General features: G+C 45.5%; 1 protein-coding gene across 3 annotated transcripts in view; it reads left to right on the top strand.

The window, feature by feature from the left end:
• arhgap24 (Rho GTPase activating protein 24) overlaps positions 1–18,972 on the top strand; it is a 31,940-nt gene that overhangs the window by 1,385 nt on the left and 11,583 nt on the right. Inside the window, exons 2-3 of one of the 3 annotated variants that reach the window (XM_057018472.1) lie at positions 3,643–3,855; positions 10,558–10,645. In XM_057018472.1, coding sequence (XP_056874452.1) covers positions 3,658–3,855; positions 10,558–10,645 — 286 coding nt within the window. In that variant the 5' untranslated portion in view covers positions 3,643–3,657. Of the gene's footprint in view, positions 1–3,642; positions 3,856–10,557; positions 10,646–16,240; positions 17,202–18,972 lie in introns of those variants that run through there. The other 2 variants (XM_057018476.1, XM_057018475.1) reach the window with 2 other exon arrangements.

The raw sequence follows: 18,972 nt of genomic DNA, 5'->3' as shown, positions 1-18,972 counted from the left end.
GTCACAGCGGTAAAATGTTGGTGAGGCACAGAGCCGACAGCTCGTTTCCTCTTTTTGGTGCTTTAAAGGGAAGGAAAGGCATGAAAGCCAAGACGACATGAGCTGAGGTGGGTGGAGGGAGGGGGGTAACGATGACCCGCGTGTGCCAGGAATGTCTGTGGCACACATGCTGTGCTGCTGGAAAGCCCATGGATCAGGTTCCCCCATGTCAGCTGCCATGCTCCAGCGTTCCCAAATCCAACTGTGCGATATTGAGAGAGGGGGCGACGCGTGAGATTGAGAGTGAGGCTGCAAAAAACACACTAAAACTCTGACTGAACTGCAAAAGTGGCAGATTACGGCGATCATAATCCGGCGCAGAGTCACCTTCGCCTCCGCTGCTGCTCTTATCACAGGTTCGTTCTGCCCTCGGTGACCTCCAGCATCTCCTCTCTTACAGCATCTGGAAAGTATTCCGGGCCTTTGCGAGGAATGACCACATCCACTGTATCGCTGGTTGCGCGCTGACAGCGTGTCCGACATATGCAGGATGAGTCAGCGGTCTCCACCCGGCGCTTCGTCACGGAGGTCGCTCAGTTCCCAGACACATGACACGCGGCGTTGAGGATAATAGAGGGTGGGGGGGTGCAAGTGAAGCTCATTGCAGAGGATGAAAGGGGCATATGGTTGCTGAATCAGAGTAATGCATGTGAGCAACAGGCGTCACAGTCTAAAGTCTGGGTGCAATTGCGTCCATCTATGACTGTTCCACAGGCCTTCCTCTTTCACATCCTCAACAGCACAGAAGCAAACGCGCCCTCTCGCCCTCTGCCACTGGTCCGAGGGCTCCAGCAGAAGCAGGCAGCAGCTCCGCCGGGGTTATATTTGTCTCTGACACATGCGGGTCAAGGAGGCCCCGCTGCGCAGGGGTTTAAAGGGGAAGGGTGCCGGGGATATTTAAAGGGTGGACTGCATCGACTGGCAATGTGAAGTTCAGGTTCACTCCCCTGCGTGTTTTTTATTTTGGGTTTTTTTGTATTGTGTTATTTAAGCTATGACCACAGTCCAAATGAAAATCAAACATTTTCCTGCTTCTCCAATGGGGACACTGGAAAATCTACTGGCTCTGGCCAATTAGCCTTGGAGTGCTGCTGGCTAATGAAACACAGGCCCCGTTCATGTATTTACCAGGCGGACTCAATCCATTGGTCTGACTCGCAGACAGAGTTGGGATGTCTCGGCTTTAGCGTGACGCTTTTGTAGTTGGAAGAAAAATCAAGAGATAATGCTTTTTCAAACCTGATAAAACTAAAAGGCTGAAAACCCAAAACTGAAGACAGCAAAATCCCAACAGAAGCATTTCATTGCATTTTATTGGATGTACTTTATGACTGCTCCCAAAAACCTGTAGCACAGCCAAGCTGCTGTGAGCAGTTCAGGCTAACATCGCACCTATAAAACAAAACTAACCAACTATTTGTTCAAAAATAAAAATATTTTTTCCCTTCGATGTAGCTGTCAGATAGTTATTAAGTAATTGTTATGTTACAGATATACGTAGTTTTTTCTATAGATGCCTTCCAGGCTGCTAACCGCTGCAGCTAATGGCTGTTTACAGAATAACAGCAGATTATTGTTTACTCCAGTCTACAGTCTCTGCACTCTCCACATTTTTGCTTGGGCATTCATTTCCGTCCCTATACATTTTTTTCTTCTGTTGTCGTGGGTTCAGCAGGACCACATCCATTTTCCCTGTGTTATTAACTTTCCACAGGATTAATTTTACATAAACCTTTCACGGGTATTTCGTAAGAAACATAAGAAACACACCAATAATACCTTTTTTTTCTACTCCACCTGCAGTCTGAGATCAAAAGCACATTCCTGCAAATGTTGCAAACACACTAAATTCCTGTGGCAAATATCCCTGCACGGACGGGGACAAATGGAGTTGGCAGTGCCTGATTGGTGTTTACCATCTCAGCTTTGGTACCTTTATAGCAACCGCAGTACGAGAAAAGCGGCGCATCTAATTTTGCCGGCTCTAATTTTCCCCTGACAGAGCGCTGCCTTGCTCTGTTGTGATGGGCCACTTCCTGTGGTCCCCGACGATTTCCTGCCGCCATCCCTGTCCGACACATTTTTAGCAGGTTTGGCAGCGCTCTTTAAAGTCTCAATTAAGGCCAAACCCTACTTTTGCAGCCCCGAAATGTATGATTTGGGGCAGTTTCGGTTGTATTTTTACTCCATTTTAGCCATGATGGAGCCACACTAAAGAAGGAGGCCTCAGTCTGCTTTGTTCTTGACTCACTTCACACTAAGAACTGTCAAACAGACGTCCTGGCCTCTGAGTGATGACAGCTGCAGTACTTTTGTTCATGGGGAGCAACATATAAGCAGGAATAAGTGGCACCCCTGCTGATGTGTCCTCTGTCTATAGTGTCTACAGGATTCTTTTTGTTGGCTTAATCCCCTGATCATCTTCATTCCTGTGTGCATTTGTGGTTTTGGGCTTGTTTATCATCTTGCACGTTAAATGAAGATCATATAGATGTTTATGGTCTCTTTCCATCCCAGCTGTGTCATGGGAAAGACTTGGACTGGAACACAGGCTGTTCATTCATGCTGTACGTGCTCATGGTGTCTTTATTTGTTTTCATCTGACTCCCTCGCTGCCACAGATATTTTGATTTGTTCATTCCACAAAAACCTTTGGGACTGATCTGGTCTTTCTTTTAAGCATGCAGTGCGTGGGTCGTCTTCCCGCTCCATCGGATGCTCTGTAAGAAGATTCCTGTGTCCAAGAAACAAAGAGTGTTGTGTTGAAAACCACTACAAACTGGAACGGTTTTGTACGCCGGCATGTACCCTAAAGCCTAAACCTGAGTCACAGAGTCAGTATAATTGTAAATGACGTGCTCACTGTACAAGGAACTGGCATCCAGTCTGTGGGGCAAAACTCACACTGGGGACACACTCCAGAATAAACCGGAATATTCAACAGAAGAATGAACTTACTATATTGTAATATAAATGTGATAGCAGTATGCAAGGTCATAGATGCATATGAGAAAAAACATGTTTCTTTAGACATTGGAAGGGCAAATATGAGCTTGTGTGTGATATGAACAGCAGTTTTCTCTAATTTGAGTGTGTAGCTATTCTTTAACTGTAGATATTGTAGGGTGTGGGAAAATTTCTTTTATTGGTAATGTTGAAAATGTTTCCCTTGAATGACTGACAGACCCGCCCACTTTTCTCCCAAACCAAGTCCGACATGGGAAGAATAGATAATAAGCACGCTGTGGCTGGTGGCGCGCAAAACAAGCAACAAACTGCCACTTTGTCCGGGGAAGCATGTTCGGAACATGCGTACATGCATGCGGGGCTGGCATATTTGTGGCCTATTTGAATGGCCTCGCTGCACTTGCGCTGCTCTGCAGCTGGAAATGGCATCTGGTCCTCATCTGGACTGTTTGAAGCGAGCTGATGGAACGCTGAAAGCCGACAGCAGCAGTCTCCTCGCGGTAGTGTTGTGCGACTGCATGACACTAAGATCTGAGATAAAAATCTCTTTTTCAAGAGCGACCTTTAGGTTGATAGATGATGGAAGTTTAAGCACCAGAAACGTGAATTCCCACCTGCTCTGCCTGTTTTTCCCAGATCAGAGCCGCCGTGATGGAGGAGCCGTGCACGTCCCGCAGCAGCCCCCAGCGCGGCGGAGGTCAGGCCGAGGTGCACGGACGCCCAGGTGTCATCAGGTGCGGGTGGCTCAGGAAGCAGGGGGGGTTCGTCAAAACGTGGCACAGCCGCTGGTTCGTTCTGCGAGGGGATCAGCTGCATTATTACAAGGCTGAGGAGGAAACCAAGCCACTGGTAAGACACAAATCCCATCAACCCCAATGTAACCACTTATGAGGACAATGTTGGAATGTTCAGCACTTCAAATCCAACCTGTTGAACATAAAGGTCTGATCTCAGTTCCCTTGATACAGTCCAAACGTTTGAACCACAGTTCATGTGGCTGCGACGTGTGGAGGGTGCTGCGCGTCCGATATGGATGCCTGTCGCAGCAGCTTCCCTCCCAACCCTCCGTGACCCTCCAATCCAGATAAAGTGATTAATGGCGTCTTGTCACGTCGCCCGCACAGACAATCACTTCAGTGCTTCAACTCGCTGCAGCTCAAAGCGCTGCACCTCTCAAACCTTCCACACCTGGAATCTTCCCTCACGGTCATGTGACTGCTTTTGTTTTTGCTGAAACTGACACAGAAAAAAGAAAGAAAAGGCGACGGATGTTGGTTGTCGTTGGGGGACGACAGTGACGACTTCAATCAAAGGGAGAAGCGTAATCATAGGGGAGCAATTCATTAATGTGGCTCAAACAGAGATTAATATCTGCAAACAAAGTGAGAGCAGCTGTGTCAGATGTTCTGAATCTGCACTATTTCATACGCTAATGAGACAACATTTCATTTTTGGAGCGCATCAACACAGCATGACAAAATCATAAAGGTCTTCTTTCCTGGGGACCAGATGTTTACTGCCACAAGGCGGGCCATTCCCATCAGCAAAACGCACTAGTCTACCCAAACAATGTCCTACACACTCAGGGGAAACGTGAAGCGAGACCTTCATTTTCCTCCTCTGGCTGCACTCCTCCGTCTGGCTGATTCCCCAGGAATCTGGGCTCAGCCCGACTGCAGCCACATCAGCAGCAGAAGTCTCTGAAGGTTAAAGCTGCAGACCTGAAGGTGGGCTGGATACAGGGAAGAGACAGATTTCACAGCTAATTTGAAGTGTAGCTCTGGTCCTAGGTCTTATATTAGCATACAGTGAGGACCCTCTGGGGGCCATGAGAATGAATTCATGATATCCAGGGAACCACAAGAAACATTTTGTTCCTCATTGGAATATTTCTCTCATCTATGTTTATCTGCCCAGTGTTACTCATTAAAATCCCTACAACTCCTGTGTTCACCCCCGCCACACACACACACACACACACACACTTTTTAAACACAGCCAAGATCAATTTCTGTAAAAACTCTTCACACAGGGAAATTTCAGGAAAAAACTAGGTCAGGCACAAAGCAGCGCCTTCAAAGTCCTTAAATCTCTGTGACCTCCAGAGCACAAATGAAAACACAACACCGCACATTAACCGGCAGAAATCAAGACGGCAGAGAGAAGTTACACCGATGGCGGAGAGACAAATTAATCACAACCTTAGGTGTGTGCAGGAGTAAGACCAACTCAACCAGAGTCTCATTATGGAAGGGGCCATATTCAGATTAGGAATTCCCTCTGTTGGGCCTTGAACTCGCCATTTGTTACCTGCTACGTGTCTGCCTCCTCCATGGAAACGCAGCGCTCGGCAAACCTCCACCTGATTAGACACAGTCACATATTTCAACACAAAGGCTGCAGAATTACTAGTATTGGAATTTCATATCAACGCTTAATTCCTTCAGACCGATTTTTACCCAAGAAAATTACCGCTGCCGGCGATAAATCCGTCGGACAGACAAAAACTGATGTGGAGGCGTAGTAAACTATTTGGACTTTTACTAGCTTTTGTGCGGCTTCACTGCTCACTAGTTTTGGATGTTTTGGGGGGGGGGGGTTATAGATGTTGCTTTTCTGAAGTTTCATGATGTCATTTAGTGGACCGTCTCATACAGCAAAACTTCCCAAAAGAATGTTTGGAATGTACAGAATGGGAAATCAGATGGAGGTGAAAGGTCACATGCGTATGGCTCGGCACGTGGGGGCTTAGCATCAACATGCCAACTGCTTGTCCTTACTCGTTCACGGAGATGTCACGCACACAAAAGCACGTTCATCACACTCGCACACACACAAACACACACACACACACACACACACACACACACACACACACACACACACACAAACACTCACACAGATTTCAAATAAAACAAAGGCAGCATTCATTCGCGTAGTGAAATGCTTCCAAGGGTGCAATTGAAGCTATTTAACATTAGAATCTGCATTTCATGGAGGAGATTTCATTAGAGATGAATGGATTCATGACAAAATGTGAATGAATACATTTCTCAAATTATGGGATCATGCATAAAACGTGAAAGAGATTGACATTTAATCAGGACATTGTGAACCCAGACGTCAGTTTGTTAAAATTCCAACCACCCTGGACTCACATTTAGCCTTTTTATGAGCCAGAGAGAGTTGAGTTTGATGAGGATTAATAATGCAACAGCACAACGATACAATGAAAGTCATTTGTTTCCTTAGCTGCAGCCATAGAAAGCTCGACCTTGACCATCGAAAACTATCCTGCCGCATTTCTTCAATTATTCATGTTGGGACCACAGACTCCAGTGAGAGTGGCGGACGTATTAATATTCCCTGCGAGGAGGCATTGTTAGATGTGTACTGTTAAGACTCCACAGTGTCAAATCACATCCAGACACAATCCAAATCAAAGGCCCGGACTAGAACATGGACATAATCCCAACATGTGAATAAACACAGACAACCTTTTTCTACACATCCGAACATATGGTGGAGCACCAAGCTGCACATAGAAGACAGGCTAATTTATGCACAGCAAGCTCAATAAAAAAGATCTGCAGTATTTAATCACTTCCTTTCATGTGGGATGAGTAAACTAGAACTCCGGCCATGAGTTCTTTTGTCCCAGTTTCACCGTCTCGAGGCGCTAGCGTGCAGCTTTTCAGGTATGTGCAGGTGGAGGGTAGTTGTTCAGTCATAAGCATGCAGCGGGTGACGGGAGCCGGAGCACCACATCCAAATTCCTCACACGCGACAGGGGTTTCACTTCCCTGAGCATCATATACTATTAGTCCAGTTAGAAAGTTCATATTTGGTCCAAATGGGAGAGAGACGCTTCCCCAGAGATGTTGGAAGAATATTGGATTTTATTGATCCATCACATGACCCACCATGGCTCCAAATTAGGAAAATGAGAGAAAGACAAAGCGATCCCTGTTTTAGCTCTTTATGGTTTCCATCCAGCCTGTGGCTTCGGCTTTAATGCGGTGTTTTCACTCACACGTGTGCACCTGAGGGTGGGTCTTATATTGTGTGTGTGTCAGTCTCCACCTGTCAGGCAAAACTGCATCAGCAGTATCACTTCATGGCTGATAATCGGCTCCACTGTGTTCTCTGAGACGCCCCGGAGGGAGGCGAGCCGGGCGGGGAGTCAGATGTCACCCACACACAAAAGAACTCCGTGCTGGAGGACCGTTTCTCTCAAAACAGTCGTATCACAAATGGGTTTAAAGTTGTCCAGTAGGGCATCAACGCAACCGCTTTAGTTTATTCTAATCTTTAAGCCTCCGTCTGAAATGTTCTGCATGCAAAATCTGGCCAGAACAGATTTTCCTGGACTGACAGCAGAACCAGTTTTTATTAAAGCTATAAATATCTGCAGTGCGATGTGATAAGAATAATTTCATTCTGCGGTCTGCTCGCAGGTCTCGACTCCCAGGTTGAACGCCAGGGTAACAATGACGTGAAATTCCTCTACCTTCACAATAAGGTTGCTTGTCATTTAACTCTCTTCTTCAAATACTTTACAAAAAGTTTCCCCTGACTGCTGCATTTCAAATCAAAGCACCAGGTTTCCTCCACTTCTTCATCACATTAATGTCATCACGCTGGTTCATCTCTACAGATATCTCAGATATCTCCTCTCTCAACATCTCGATCTGGACGACCTCTCTCCTCGACAGCCTGGTATCCCGACAGACTCCAACCAGTCTTGCCATGCTCACCTGTCCACACTCATATGTGGACTGTGGGACACTTCTCTGTTTACTACCCCAGACGCGCTGCAGTTAAGGCTCCCACTGAGGTTTCACTGTGCTGCAGACATTAGTGAGCGCCCCCATGTTTCAAACCAACAACCCAAACAGCATTCACAGGTGCGGGAAGGACAAATGAACCGATAGGGTTCGCGGCGGCTCCACGGCGGCTGCAGCTGCGCTCCAGATAGAGAGACGGGTCCTACTGACCCATTTGATTGGGGAAAGGTTTATAGGTGTGCGGCGGGTGGTTATTCATATACTCTGTAAGACAAAGTGGTGTGGCCTGCTGCCAGGTGTGCTCTACTTTTAAAGGAACAGAATGTAAAAGTGTTTATGGGTCCACTGAGCACTTATTTACTAAAATTAGAACATGAAAATTGATTAAAATGAGTTATTTTTTCATCTTTTTTTCAGCAGCCTGTTGCTCCTGCAGCAGACAAAAGCTGGTTTGTAAGGGAATCAAATATCATCTCACTGGCAAAATTGGCTCATGCATTTTTTGCTTATAGCAAAGGGGGCTTGATGATTGTTCTATGCCCGTTTTCAAAGCTCACCACCTGCTTTGAATTTCTGTGCTCGCAGTGTGTGCTATCAGTCCAACAGGAGGGTAAAAATTAATGAGGAAGTCTTCCATTTTCCACTCTGTTGCGTTTCATGTTATAGTAATATTAGGCAGTTATTGCTGCCGCAGACCGGAGCAGCTACCCGTTTTATAACCATGAAATAATGATGACGTTTATTGGATTTATGAACTCAGTGGAGCGGTGAGGACAGAAATCCTGTTTGGTCTTTGTCGATTACCCCGATTACAGGTCATATGAAATAAGACTCACTGACTTGAGACTCAAGGGAATTTCACAAAGAACAAAAAAAGCATCGCATGTGCACTCCAGCTGAGTTTGACTTCCTGTCAGACACAAGACCTTTTAAAGAGGTCAGCGAAGCTTGAAAAGCAGTAATGATTGGATAAAAGGCTTGCTGATCCACCGGCCAAGGTTTAATGAGCATGTTTCCCCAAAACTTTCTGGTCAAATAACTGCAAACATAAGTAAGTTGCAAATCATTTGGCTCAAATTGTATTTTATCTGCTCTTTTACCATCACTCTTTTAGAAGACCTTTGATCTTGAGGCAGGGAGAATAACACCTTTGGGTATTCAGCACTGACCCTTTATTGTGGCCCATTTGACACATCCAGATGAAAAACATCTGGATGAGATGCGCCAAGCTCGAGGGCTGACGATGCAAACACATCTGCACGAAGAACAACTGAGAAACTGCGTATGAAACTATAAAACGACAAAAAGTTTGGGTCATTGTGAAAACATTTATGCGACCTGCCAATTATTAAGCCCGCTCCCTGCTGGCCACTCGGGGAATTGCAGCTTTCGCCCACCTTCGCTACTAGCTCCCATCCTGCAGAGCTGGGAACGGGCCTGCATTGCAGACATTTGCCCTATATCTGTCATTACACTGTAAATAAAGGAATCAGAGGAACATTTGTTTCATGAGCTAAACAGACTCAAATGGGTTTAATTGTTTCGGCATGTGTGCATCGGTTGGATTAACTTGAGTAGGTGCCATTAGCAGCAAAGCGCTGTGGCAAATAAAGTTAATTTCATTTGGATCTGATGGGTGTAAGCGACTCCAGAGACAGTTCTCGATGGATTCCTCTGACTTTTCTGCTCCACATTTGCAGCTTTTGTTGTGGGAGCAAAAGAAAGTGACACTATGTAAAACTCAGAAACGGCCCCAGAATAGGCTGGTTTATTTTGTCTTTTTGGGCTGGGCTGTCGCTACCGCACTCTTTGCTGGGTAAATATTCCCCCGTCTGGTTAGGTTTGTCTGCAGCAAACAAAAGCTCACCAAGGAGGATGTTAACATGGAAAGTTCGACTGTGGCTCAGAGATGGAGGAGAAGAATCGCTGCTGTTCTTCTGATTGAATCCATCTTGAGGGGAAAAAGCTATCATATATCAATATCAATAACAAGACCAAACAAAAGATCTCAAGGGTTCCTTTAATCCCAATAGAAAGAGTGGATCCCGCCGCTGACAGCCACAGCAAACGAGCTCTTTCATTCCTCCGCTAATCCGTCTTTAGAAGCGCACTTCATCTGGGGGGCCTCAGGTAGGGCTCCTAACTTCCTGGTTGTGGCTCTTTTGGCTCGTTAAAGCACCCTCTCGCTCAGCGGGAAGGAAGCGGGCGACCCTCAGATCCTGTCGATGCGTGTGGGTCGTTAATACCGCGGGTTTCACGGCTGCACATCTTGCCTGCATTAGTATTAACCCAGACACAGAGCAGCATGATGACAGTGAGCCAGTTTCTGCACATGCTGTAATCCTCCTTTATAGTCATGTGTAATTAGGAGAAAATATGGAGAAGCTCCTCACAGGTTTAATAAAAGCTAGTAGTTTACTAAATGGATTTGGTAGAGGCAGCCGCAGATATCAAAGCTGCTGCACGGTGGGCTTGGAATAAGATGATGCTCCTGCTATTTAAAGCAGGGAATCTGTGGACTGGCGTCACCCGGATGAGGTGTCATTGTGGAGACTGAGTGTGACAGCCAGTCAAGAACCTGGACATGGACACGTCTGTGTTTAAAACCCCCGAGTGATAATGTAAGATTTGGTAACCCAAAAAAACTTTTTCAGCTCTTGAATGCATCATTAAAGGTTGTGTTTCAGTGTTTTGTGTTCATTTAATATAGTAGCTAAAGTAAGCAGCAGATTTTCTGAGCGGTCTTGTTCTTCGTCTCCCACAGGGAACCATTTTCTTACCAGGGAACAGAGTTTCAGAGCACTCTTCCACTGGAGAAGATGGAGGGAAATTTCTCTTTGAGGTCATTCCAGGTAGGGAATCATTTTTTAGTTTTGCTGGAGAGTGAAAGTAAAACTCTTGGATTACCCAATGGGATTATCTATGACAGAATCCCAAATAGAAGCTGGCGAGTCGGACTCAAGTAATAAAAGTTGAATTTAGTCATCCAGAACAAGTCAGCGCTCTTTTCCAAACAGAATACCACTTTCTTAATACTATTTTAAAATCACACAAGACTGGTGGATTTGATTGGAACAATGCCAGCAGTTCATGGAATATAAAACTTACTGGGGACACTGGGGAAATACAGGCAGCTGGTTAAAGGCACCAGTGGTGCTTCCCCAGCTGACACAGTTAACCTTAGGAAACACCAACAGGAAGTGTGCAACAGCTACTTGTTGTCTGTTTATGCTCTGGTGTGCCTCTGAGACAGTTTCTCTCACTGGAAATAAACTAAAAAAAAACAGCTGACCCCCATCAGATAGAGGTCAAAGTTTGTGGAAACCGCCGGCATCGCGCCGAGGGATTTTAGGAGGGAGACGGCCAGAACCGAAATGAGAAGCCCAGGTGTGAAGACATTTAAGCCTGAACGGTTGTGGTTTGGTCGCCTTCGCCGTGTTCATCCACGCCTGATGAGGATTAATAGTTCCCAGTGGGACTATTTCCATCACCTTTAGTTGCTCCTTTTCATACCAGCGATCCCCCAAACGCGTGAAATTAAACAGCATCATCCTGTCAAGTGGTGATGAACAGTTCTCATGGCTGGAAGTGCTTCAGAAACAGGGCAGCGGTTTGGATGCACGTTTGTGGGCCTGAGCAGCGCACAGTAACGATATTAAGAACAGAGATTTCTCTTTTTAGCACACAGAAATGTAAACTGACACATAGGGAGCTAAAAAAAGGTCCATGTGATCACATGTCAAGTTTACATTTTCGTTTCTGTTTTTCCCTTTTTTGCATTTAAATCTCACCCAAGTGTCACAAATGCAAACGCCCTCATTTATAGAGAAGCTAAGCTGATGAGGGGCAGTAAGAGTTGTCATTTAGACGTATTTGTAAGAAAAAGACCACGTCTCACTGACTTTTCCAGATTTTCACTTCCCTCATGTTACAGCGAACCTCTCACTGTTGCGCAATCGCTTTATTTACTGTGCAGCCGTATAACATAACAATTTGTGGCGTCCCTGCAGAGGGTGGAGCGCTGAGTCTGTTTTAGCTTCTGGGAGAACATTCAAGAGAAGCCAGGTTGTCCTTGCTGTCACAACATGTCATGACCTTTATGGACGCTTGCCGTCAATGGCAGATATTGGTTGGAATTTTTTTTCCCAATGCGCTGTTTGGAGGTCGTGGTTGGACGTCCCGGCAACCGGTTTCAACTTGACAGCTTGCCACAACAGATACTGATACTGCCAAAATGTGGGCGACTGCGCTCCCTGCAGAGATGATCTGGGTGATTATTGCACTCCGAGTCATGACAGTCCTCCTGGAGACAAGAAAACATGCTGCATTTCAGAAGGACAGCTTTCCTCAAGATGCAATCCTTAATAATAAGGAATATAACAATAATAATAATGAATAATTGAGAGTCTAAAAGTGTGGCGGGGCAGTTTTGAAAGAAACCATGGAAACCGGGGCACAGGCCTCGCCGTGAGAGTGCAAATAAAGGGCTCTAAGAGGATCGCACAGGGAAATAAGGAAAATCCAACACATATATTCCACTGGGCTAAATGGGGCTCTGCTGTTTGAACACACGAGCGGTCTCTGACAGTCAGGCGGAAAGTGGGGGGGGGGGGGTGCCTGCACAGAGATGCCTGTTGTCTTGGGGTGGTGGTGAGGCTCGCATCCAGACAGATGACTGCAACAGCTTTTATGAGCAGCATCTGTTTCAAGAGGGATTAACACAGCGCAGTGTGTTCTTAGCTCTGCGTGAGCTCTGTTCTGTCATGTCGGGCTCACCTCTCTGTCCTTCCATCCACATCTGGATGGTGGTTATATGTCCAGAGCAGGACAAAAGTGGGCCGAGGAAAAAGTGCCAGTACGACAGGGTTCGACACGATATTTAGGCTTCAGGATCAGTTGACCGCCTGCTGGAAATACACAGGTACTGACACAAAGGGGCTGTTGTTTTTCCCACCTAAACTGAGCCATGCTTTCCTCCAACACGTTAAAACATGCGCATGTGCGCACGCAGGCCATAGGAATGACAGCAGAGGTGCGTCAACACAACTGTGGATTAAAAGGCCCCTTTGGGGTTGATACATACAGTGTTTTTAAGGCCGTCGCTAAACTTTGCTGCAGCTGTAACTAAACACAAACACTGCTACGTTAAAGGGCTGACAAAAACCAAATCTTCTGTGCCCCCCCCCCCCCCCCCCCCCTCCCCCATTCCCTGGCAGTCGTGACAATAAAAGTGGATTCCATATATCTGGAATATAAATCAGAACAGCTGGCCGCTCCGGATTAGTGTGTATTTATATGATGCTGCCGAATGAAATGTCAGGTATGATGCAAGCACAAGGGATCTTATTTGAAAGGCTTAAAATGCAACAAATGTGCAAAGGTTGCTTTTGGAAAAGTTCAATTTAATGCAAAGAGCTGGGGAAACTTCACTTGTTTTTGATCTTTCAAAGCCGCCTGGATACCTGCAGGTAAATGTCACTCCCTGTGGTCCAACTGTGACTAATCATCTCTTTCTTTTCAACAAGAAACTACTCAGGAAATACCTCCTGGTGTGTTATTTTTTTATGGAGCAACGATGTGCTCCTCTTTCCCAGAGCTCTAATAAACACAAGGCCCAGACTCCAGCAGAAGTCCAGCGTGTCACTCTCTCCCTCTTCCCCTCCGGTGGTGTCATTCACTCCCCGTTTCTCTCTCAGTGCTCTTCGATAGGCTTGCTGGAGCAACTGGTCAAGTCACAGCAAGACTTTGCACCAGAATTATGAGAATATTTTTCTTGGTCCTTTACCAGAAGGTGACATTCATCCACCTCCATCCATACAGAGCAAAGCCTGAAGCACTAATACACAGCAGTTGCAATATTATTAAAAATAAAATAATGTAATTTATGTTACTACATGAAAAGTGGAATGAATATATATATATTTCTTTCTCTTAAAGGGAAGGGAAGTTGTTCACACTAAATAAAGGTGATAGTGCCACCATGTGGGCTTTAAAAGAATTACAATTCAGCCGACCCTTGTGTGAAGTTTCAGACAAAAGTTACGTGAAAACTGTGTTGGTTTAGTTAACTCTGATTTGGTTTAATCTGATTTTTAATCTGATTATCTTTATTTTGATATTAGTTTAAATGATATCAAATAGGTCGAGAAGCTTTCGCCATTAATGAAAATTCAAACTGTGTTAACTCTCCGATCCTGAGCTTTTACTTTTGTGAACAAGCCATAATGGCTGAACCACAGCTAAGACAGTGAAGACAGGCCAGAATGCATGAAAGCACAAAGGGCTTTACTGTTCATTAGATTACAAGCACCTAAGGTCGATGATGGATGGATCGGCAGCAGGAGCTTGATAGGAGGACCATAAAAACGAATCTATACAATTATTCCATTTGTTCTTTAAGAAATATGCCCATATATTACCCTCCATATGACAGAGTAATTGAAGGAGGTGATGTGTTCTGTCATGTGGTCTATAAGTTAACATGCTCTCTATGTGGCATTTACTGACTCTTGCATGGTTTTACCTTAATGTGCTTCATTTAATCAGCTCCTGCCTTTAAATGCATGCACGTTTACACTTATGGAGCAACAGTTGCTCCTCCAGGCAAACAAAACAGGAAGATGCCAAAAGGTTGAGTGGCAAGCATCTTGGAAAAACATCTCTTTTTCTGCTTCTTTTTTCTTTCCTCTCTTAAAAATTCACTGTCTGATGTGACATTTTGAAAAGAGCAGAAAGCACTGCAGGTATTCCCAGCACACTGTTCAATTCTAGAAGGCTTTTATCACGCATTAAACCAAAGGATGTCCTTTCAATGTCAAATAAAGACGGACTCAGTTCAGCCAAAGACATCTGATTACCACATCTATACAACTGGAGCGCTGACGTCTTTACAGTGTCTAAAGCTTCAACTAAAACAGAATTACAACGGAGCAACATTGCTGGCAACACGGTTGACCGAGTGTGGCAACTAAATCAAATGATCTACAGAGGAAAACAGAGGTGGTTACTAAGGAAAACACGATCGTTCTTCTTATGAAAGCAGCTAGAGTAAATGCTGGATGAAGCCAGAGATCTGGGCTCCATTGTTTAGTGTCCAATAATTTGATTCTAATTTGTTTAAAATTGCAGGAGAATTGTCTCTCCTCACAACCGGGGACGTTATTTGCAGTCCAGAACAGTTCAAGAGGCTTGGTTGGGAGCAGATAATGGACATATTGGCAAGCAATTTTAGCTGGGAGAAAAAACGCCAGAGCGCCAAAAGATTGTTGATTGGGATGTCTTTGCTGAGAGAAGTACATTAACTGGAAAATAGCAGGAACTTGGACACTGGAGGGAGAGAGAGCCCAGTGGACGCGTCCTTCATATGAGGAATTGGAAGGAACATTTTGGAGGCTGAAAACAATTCCTGGCGTGGATTTCTGTGAAGGTTCAAACGAACGCATCACCGTGAAGGCAGCGCACGAATGGAACAGCTCTGGATAATGTTGCTCTGAAAGGAAAAGAAAGTTGAAGGATTCAAAGGATTCTTCCTAGAATTTCTTGAGGAGTTTCTGCGCTGCTTTCTGAAGACTTGGAAAGAATCGTCTGGCTGAGTGTCAGGTGGATTCAAGTAACAACGCACACTTTTCTCAATATGTGTTTTGATGGATCAGGAAATCTCGCTGAGGAGGTTCCCTCGTGTGTTGGCGCTCCCGGAACAAAAATACTGGAGCTTTTAACACTCAGAGATTGTAATAATGACCCTGTGTGTTTAACTCTGACAAAGATCCCCTTTTGAGTTGGATCTTTACGGACTTATTAAGGCAGAAAAGTCTGGAGATTGTTCAGTTGATTGTTTGAAATCTTTTGTTTGTGGGAACTATCGAGCTTTTAGGGCTCCTGGGTTTGGCTTCTGTTGTTAATAGGTCTACTTCTTCATTTTGCTGCCCAAATTCCCCTGTATAGTTTAATGTTCACTTTAGGAGGCTGAACTTCATCAACTGAGTGACTTTCGAAGCCCATTCTCACAGAACCATGACTGATCATCCTCTAAATGAGACAAGGCAGCCGCAGTGAGCACCACGGACGGGGCCAGCCCAGTCATGAAAAGATGATAAATTAGCTCTTTTGAACCGTTTTATGGGTGATGTATGGCACATTAAACACAACCCTGTCATTCTGCGTGCCTGAATGAGCTCTTCTTCCACTACGTGTTGCTTCAAGAACATTTAAGTGTCAAAAACCAGGAGACTGAGGAATCCACCACATCCAGACAATAATCTTCTGTTGCTGATGATTAAATATCCACTCTTGTGATTAAAAGCATTCCAGACCTTCTCCTTTTCTCTCGGGTGTCTGGGCATTATTATTCTTATCTGAGATGCTGGAGGAGATGCAGTGAACCCTGCAGACAGGCTAAAGAGGGGAACGGATGGGAAGCTCTTACGTAACAGGAGATCGGTATGACATGTCGTGCAACAATCTGCGCAGCCTTAGCAGTGACCTGCCGTGCACGACCCCGGCTCCTACGTGTATCTGGTTGTCTGGGTCTCAGTGAGGCCGGATCGCGTCCTCCTGTTTGTCTTATGGGGACACTTGTCTATTCCTGCCGCTGATATGTAAACTGGGTTCTGTGAGCATAAATATTTGGACGTCTCCCCTGTTTTCCCTCCCGATTAGCTCTAACAGGTAGTGCCACTAAACTGAGTCCTCCTCGGGATCCAGCGGGTCACGTTTCAACTTTTAACAGTAGCTGAGCAGGACCGAAAATGGTACGAAACCCTGTTGATCCCGGGCTTCTTGGCCACCGGTAGCAGTGGCCTTGCCGACCCTGTACGGCTGTATTTATAGAGCTCTGCGGATGAGTCATTTGGCCGGTCGCCCACTCTTCGTTCACCAGATTTACAGGTCCCCTACACTGAGGAGGGGGGGGGGGGGTCCTTGATTTACGACTCACACCCTCCCCCTCCACCACCAACCAGCTTCCACCCCTCTGGCTTCTGCAGATACACCATCTTGCCTTCAGCCCGGCGACTGGCTTCCATCCAGCCTCTCTCTCCTGCACGTCCCGCGTGTGGAAGTTGCTTCTGCTAGTCCTTTTCCAGGCACACGTGTAGCGGAGAAGCCTCCTCAGAGACAGGCGGCCCCGATCTTCGTGGTGCGCCGATGGCCGCTGTGATATCTGAAGTTTTTTTTAGGAGTTTCATGAGGCGGAGGAAAGTGAGCGGCATCGGGCAGGAAGGACAGTTGTGAGAGCGGCGCTTTAGCAGAAGCAGATGGAGATAAATCTGTCTGTGGCACTGAATGAGAACAGATGAAGAAGAGGGACTGGGGGGCCAGCAGTTACAGCGTGGCTCACACTCCTTTGAGCTCTGGCTGAGAAGTGGACACGTCTTCCGCTGGACCACATGGATCTCAACTCTAACCCAGGTCTGTTCCTTTGCATAACAACAGTGAACACTAGCATGTTTGCATCTGCTTTGGAGCCCTTCAATAGAAGGGGGGAACATTATGAGACTATCTTTAGTCTAAAAAGTGAATGTGTCAAAGTCAAAAGTCAAAACCCAAAATGTGTCCGGAGCTGCAAATTCTCATGTCTTCTCGCCGACAATCTGTCCTCCGCATATGCCGTCCATCCGTCATGTCAGCGGATGCCTGCTGTTGCAGTTCTGAGCTCACACTCGCCACAGCTGTGAGGCAGGAAAGCACTTGATGCATGCATGCATTCTGGATTTCCTGGCAGTTGTGGTTATTAAATTAGGACTATAAATTAGGGTTAACACACCAAATTGTCTTTTTCTTTATGTTAAAGTTTTTTTTGGCTCATAACCATTTCAGGATGATTACAGTATTTATTCTGGACTTTGAGGTGCAATATTATTGGCTCCATATGAAGCGTTCCCTAATATTAAAGCTGAGTATGTGACAATCTCCCCCTGGTGGTGAGCTGCAGTATAGTCACGCTTCCCTGCTCCAGTTTCACAGTCTAGGTACAAATGACATCACCATCTTAAATAGCACACCTTTGGAGACAAGTAATTTGCAAAAAGTACTATTTCCCAACTCTATATTGATGACAACAACATCAATACTTAGCAATTTTTGTTAGGGTTAGGGGTTAGGGATGACACGTTATATTCTTGGTGCAATATTATAATCAACATAACACTTGAAAGAACACAAGATATCAGGTCAAAATGAATTTCAGAAATTATTTCTGCCACTAACTAGCACATATCAATAGTAATTACCAGTGAATGCCTGGAATGGTGTGAATAGGAACCACCCCCCACCCCACCCGGTGTAACTTGAACATGCAACATGAGCTTTTGAACCACAGACCTGTTTAAAATTCCACCCAGGTAAGGTTGCTTGGATATGGAGCTTTATATTTTAAAAAGGAAAATCAAGCTAGGCAAAAAAAAAAAAGCACCATTCTTATAGCTGGGTCAAGTTTCTTTTCGCTTGACTGCTTGAGGCTGATAACAGAACACACTCCTGCATTCATGACTCCCAGCCTGCCTGCAAACCAAAGCTGACGCCGCAAAGCTGTTCTCACAGAAAAGTCTGAAGGAACAGATGGGGAAAAAATAGACCAGGAGACAGAAGACTGGACAGCAGTGCCGTGCATCACTCAGAACTCATCCCCTAATATTAAATCTAACATGTCCATGGATCATTATTGGGGGATGTTCCTTCTACTTATACCCAAAGCTCCACCTGCACTGTCAGAAGCTATTTATTTATATAATATATTTATTTATTTATATCTATTTGCAACAGGACTGGATCTCGCGGCTAAGTAGTTAGCAGTCATTCTGCCTCTTGCAGAGCAATATGTCCAATCGGTTGTTGCCCTTGTTTACAAATTCCAGAGATTTAGCTGATTCCCTCTTAATTGCTGTTGGAAGGAAAAGCAGCGGACAAACATCCCAGCACTCGGGGGAAGGGAGTGAACCTTTGCAGAGAAAGAAAGAAGGTGTGGACAAAGTGGCTGCTGCCCTGCTCACTAATACCTTCTAATATCACCTTTCAGCACTCCGGAGGGCTGCGGGCCAGAGGCACACCTGCACTCCCCACAGCCAGAATGTTTGGGTGGGGGGGACCTTTTTGAACCTTCCAGACAGGGTAACCTCTGGTTTATGGTGGGACCAGGTCACCTATTCTGACTCTCCCCACCAGAACCAGTAGAACAAGTAGA

The sequence above is a fragment of the Takifugu flavidus genome, chromosome 20 (assembly GCF_003711565.1).
Source record: "Takifugu flavidus isolate HTHZ2018 chromosome 20, ASM371156v2, whole genome shotgun sequence".
Taxonomy (NCBI): Eukaryota; Metazoa; Chordata; class Actinopteri; order Tetraodontiformes; family Tetraodontidae; genus Takifugu; species Takifugu flavidus.
The sequence above is the reverse complement of the archived record's forward strand: the minus strand, read 5'-3'. Positions and strand labels throughout refer to the sequence as shown.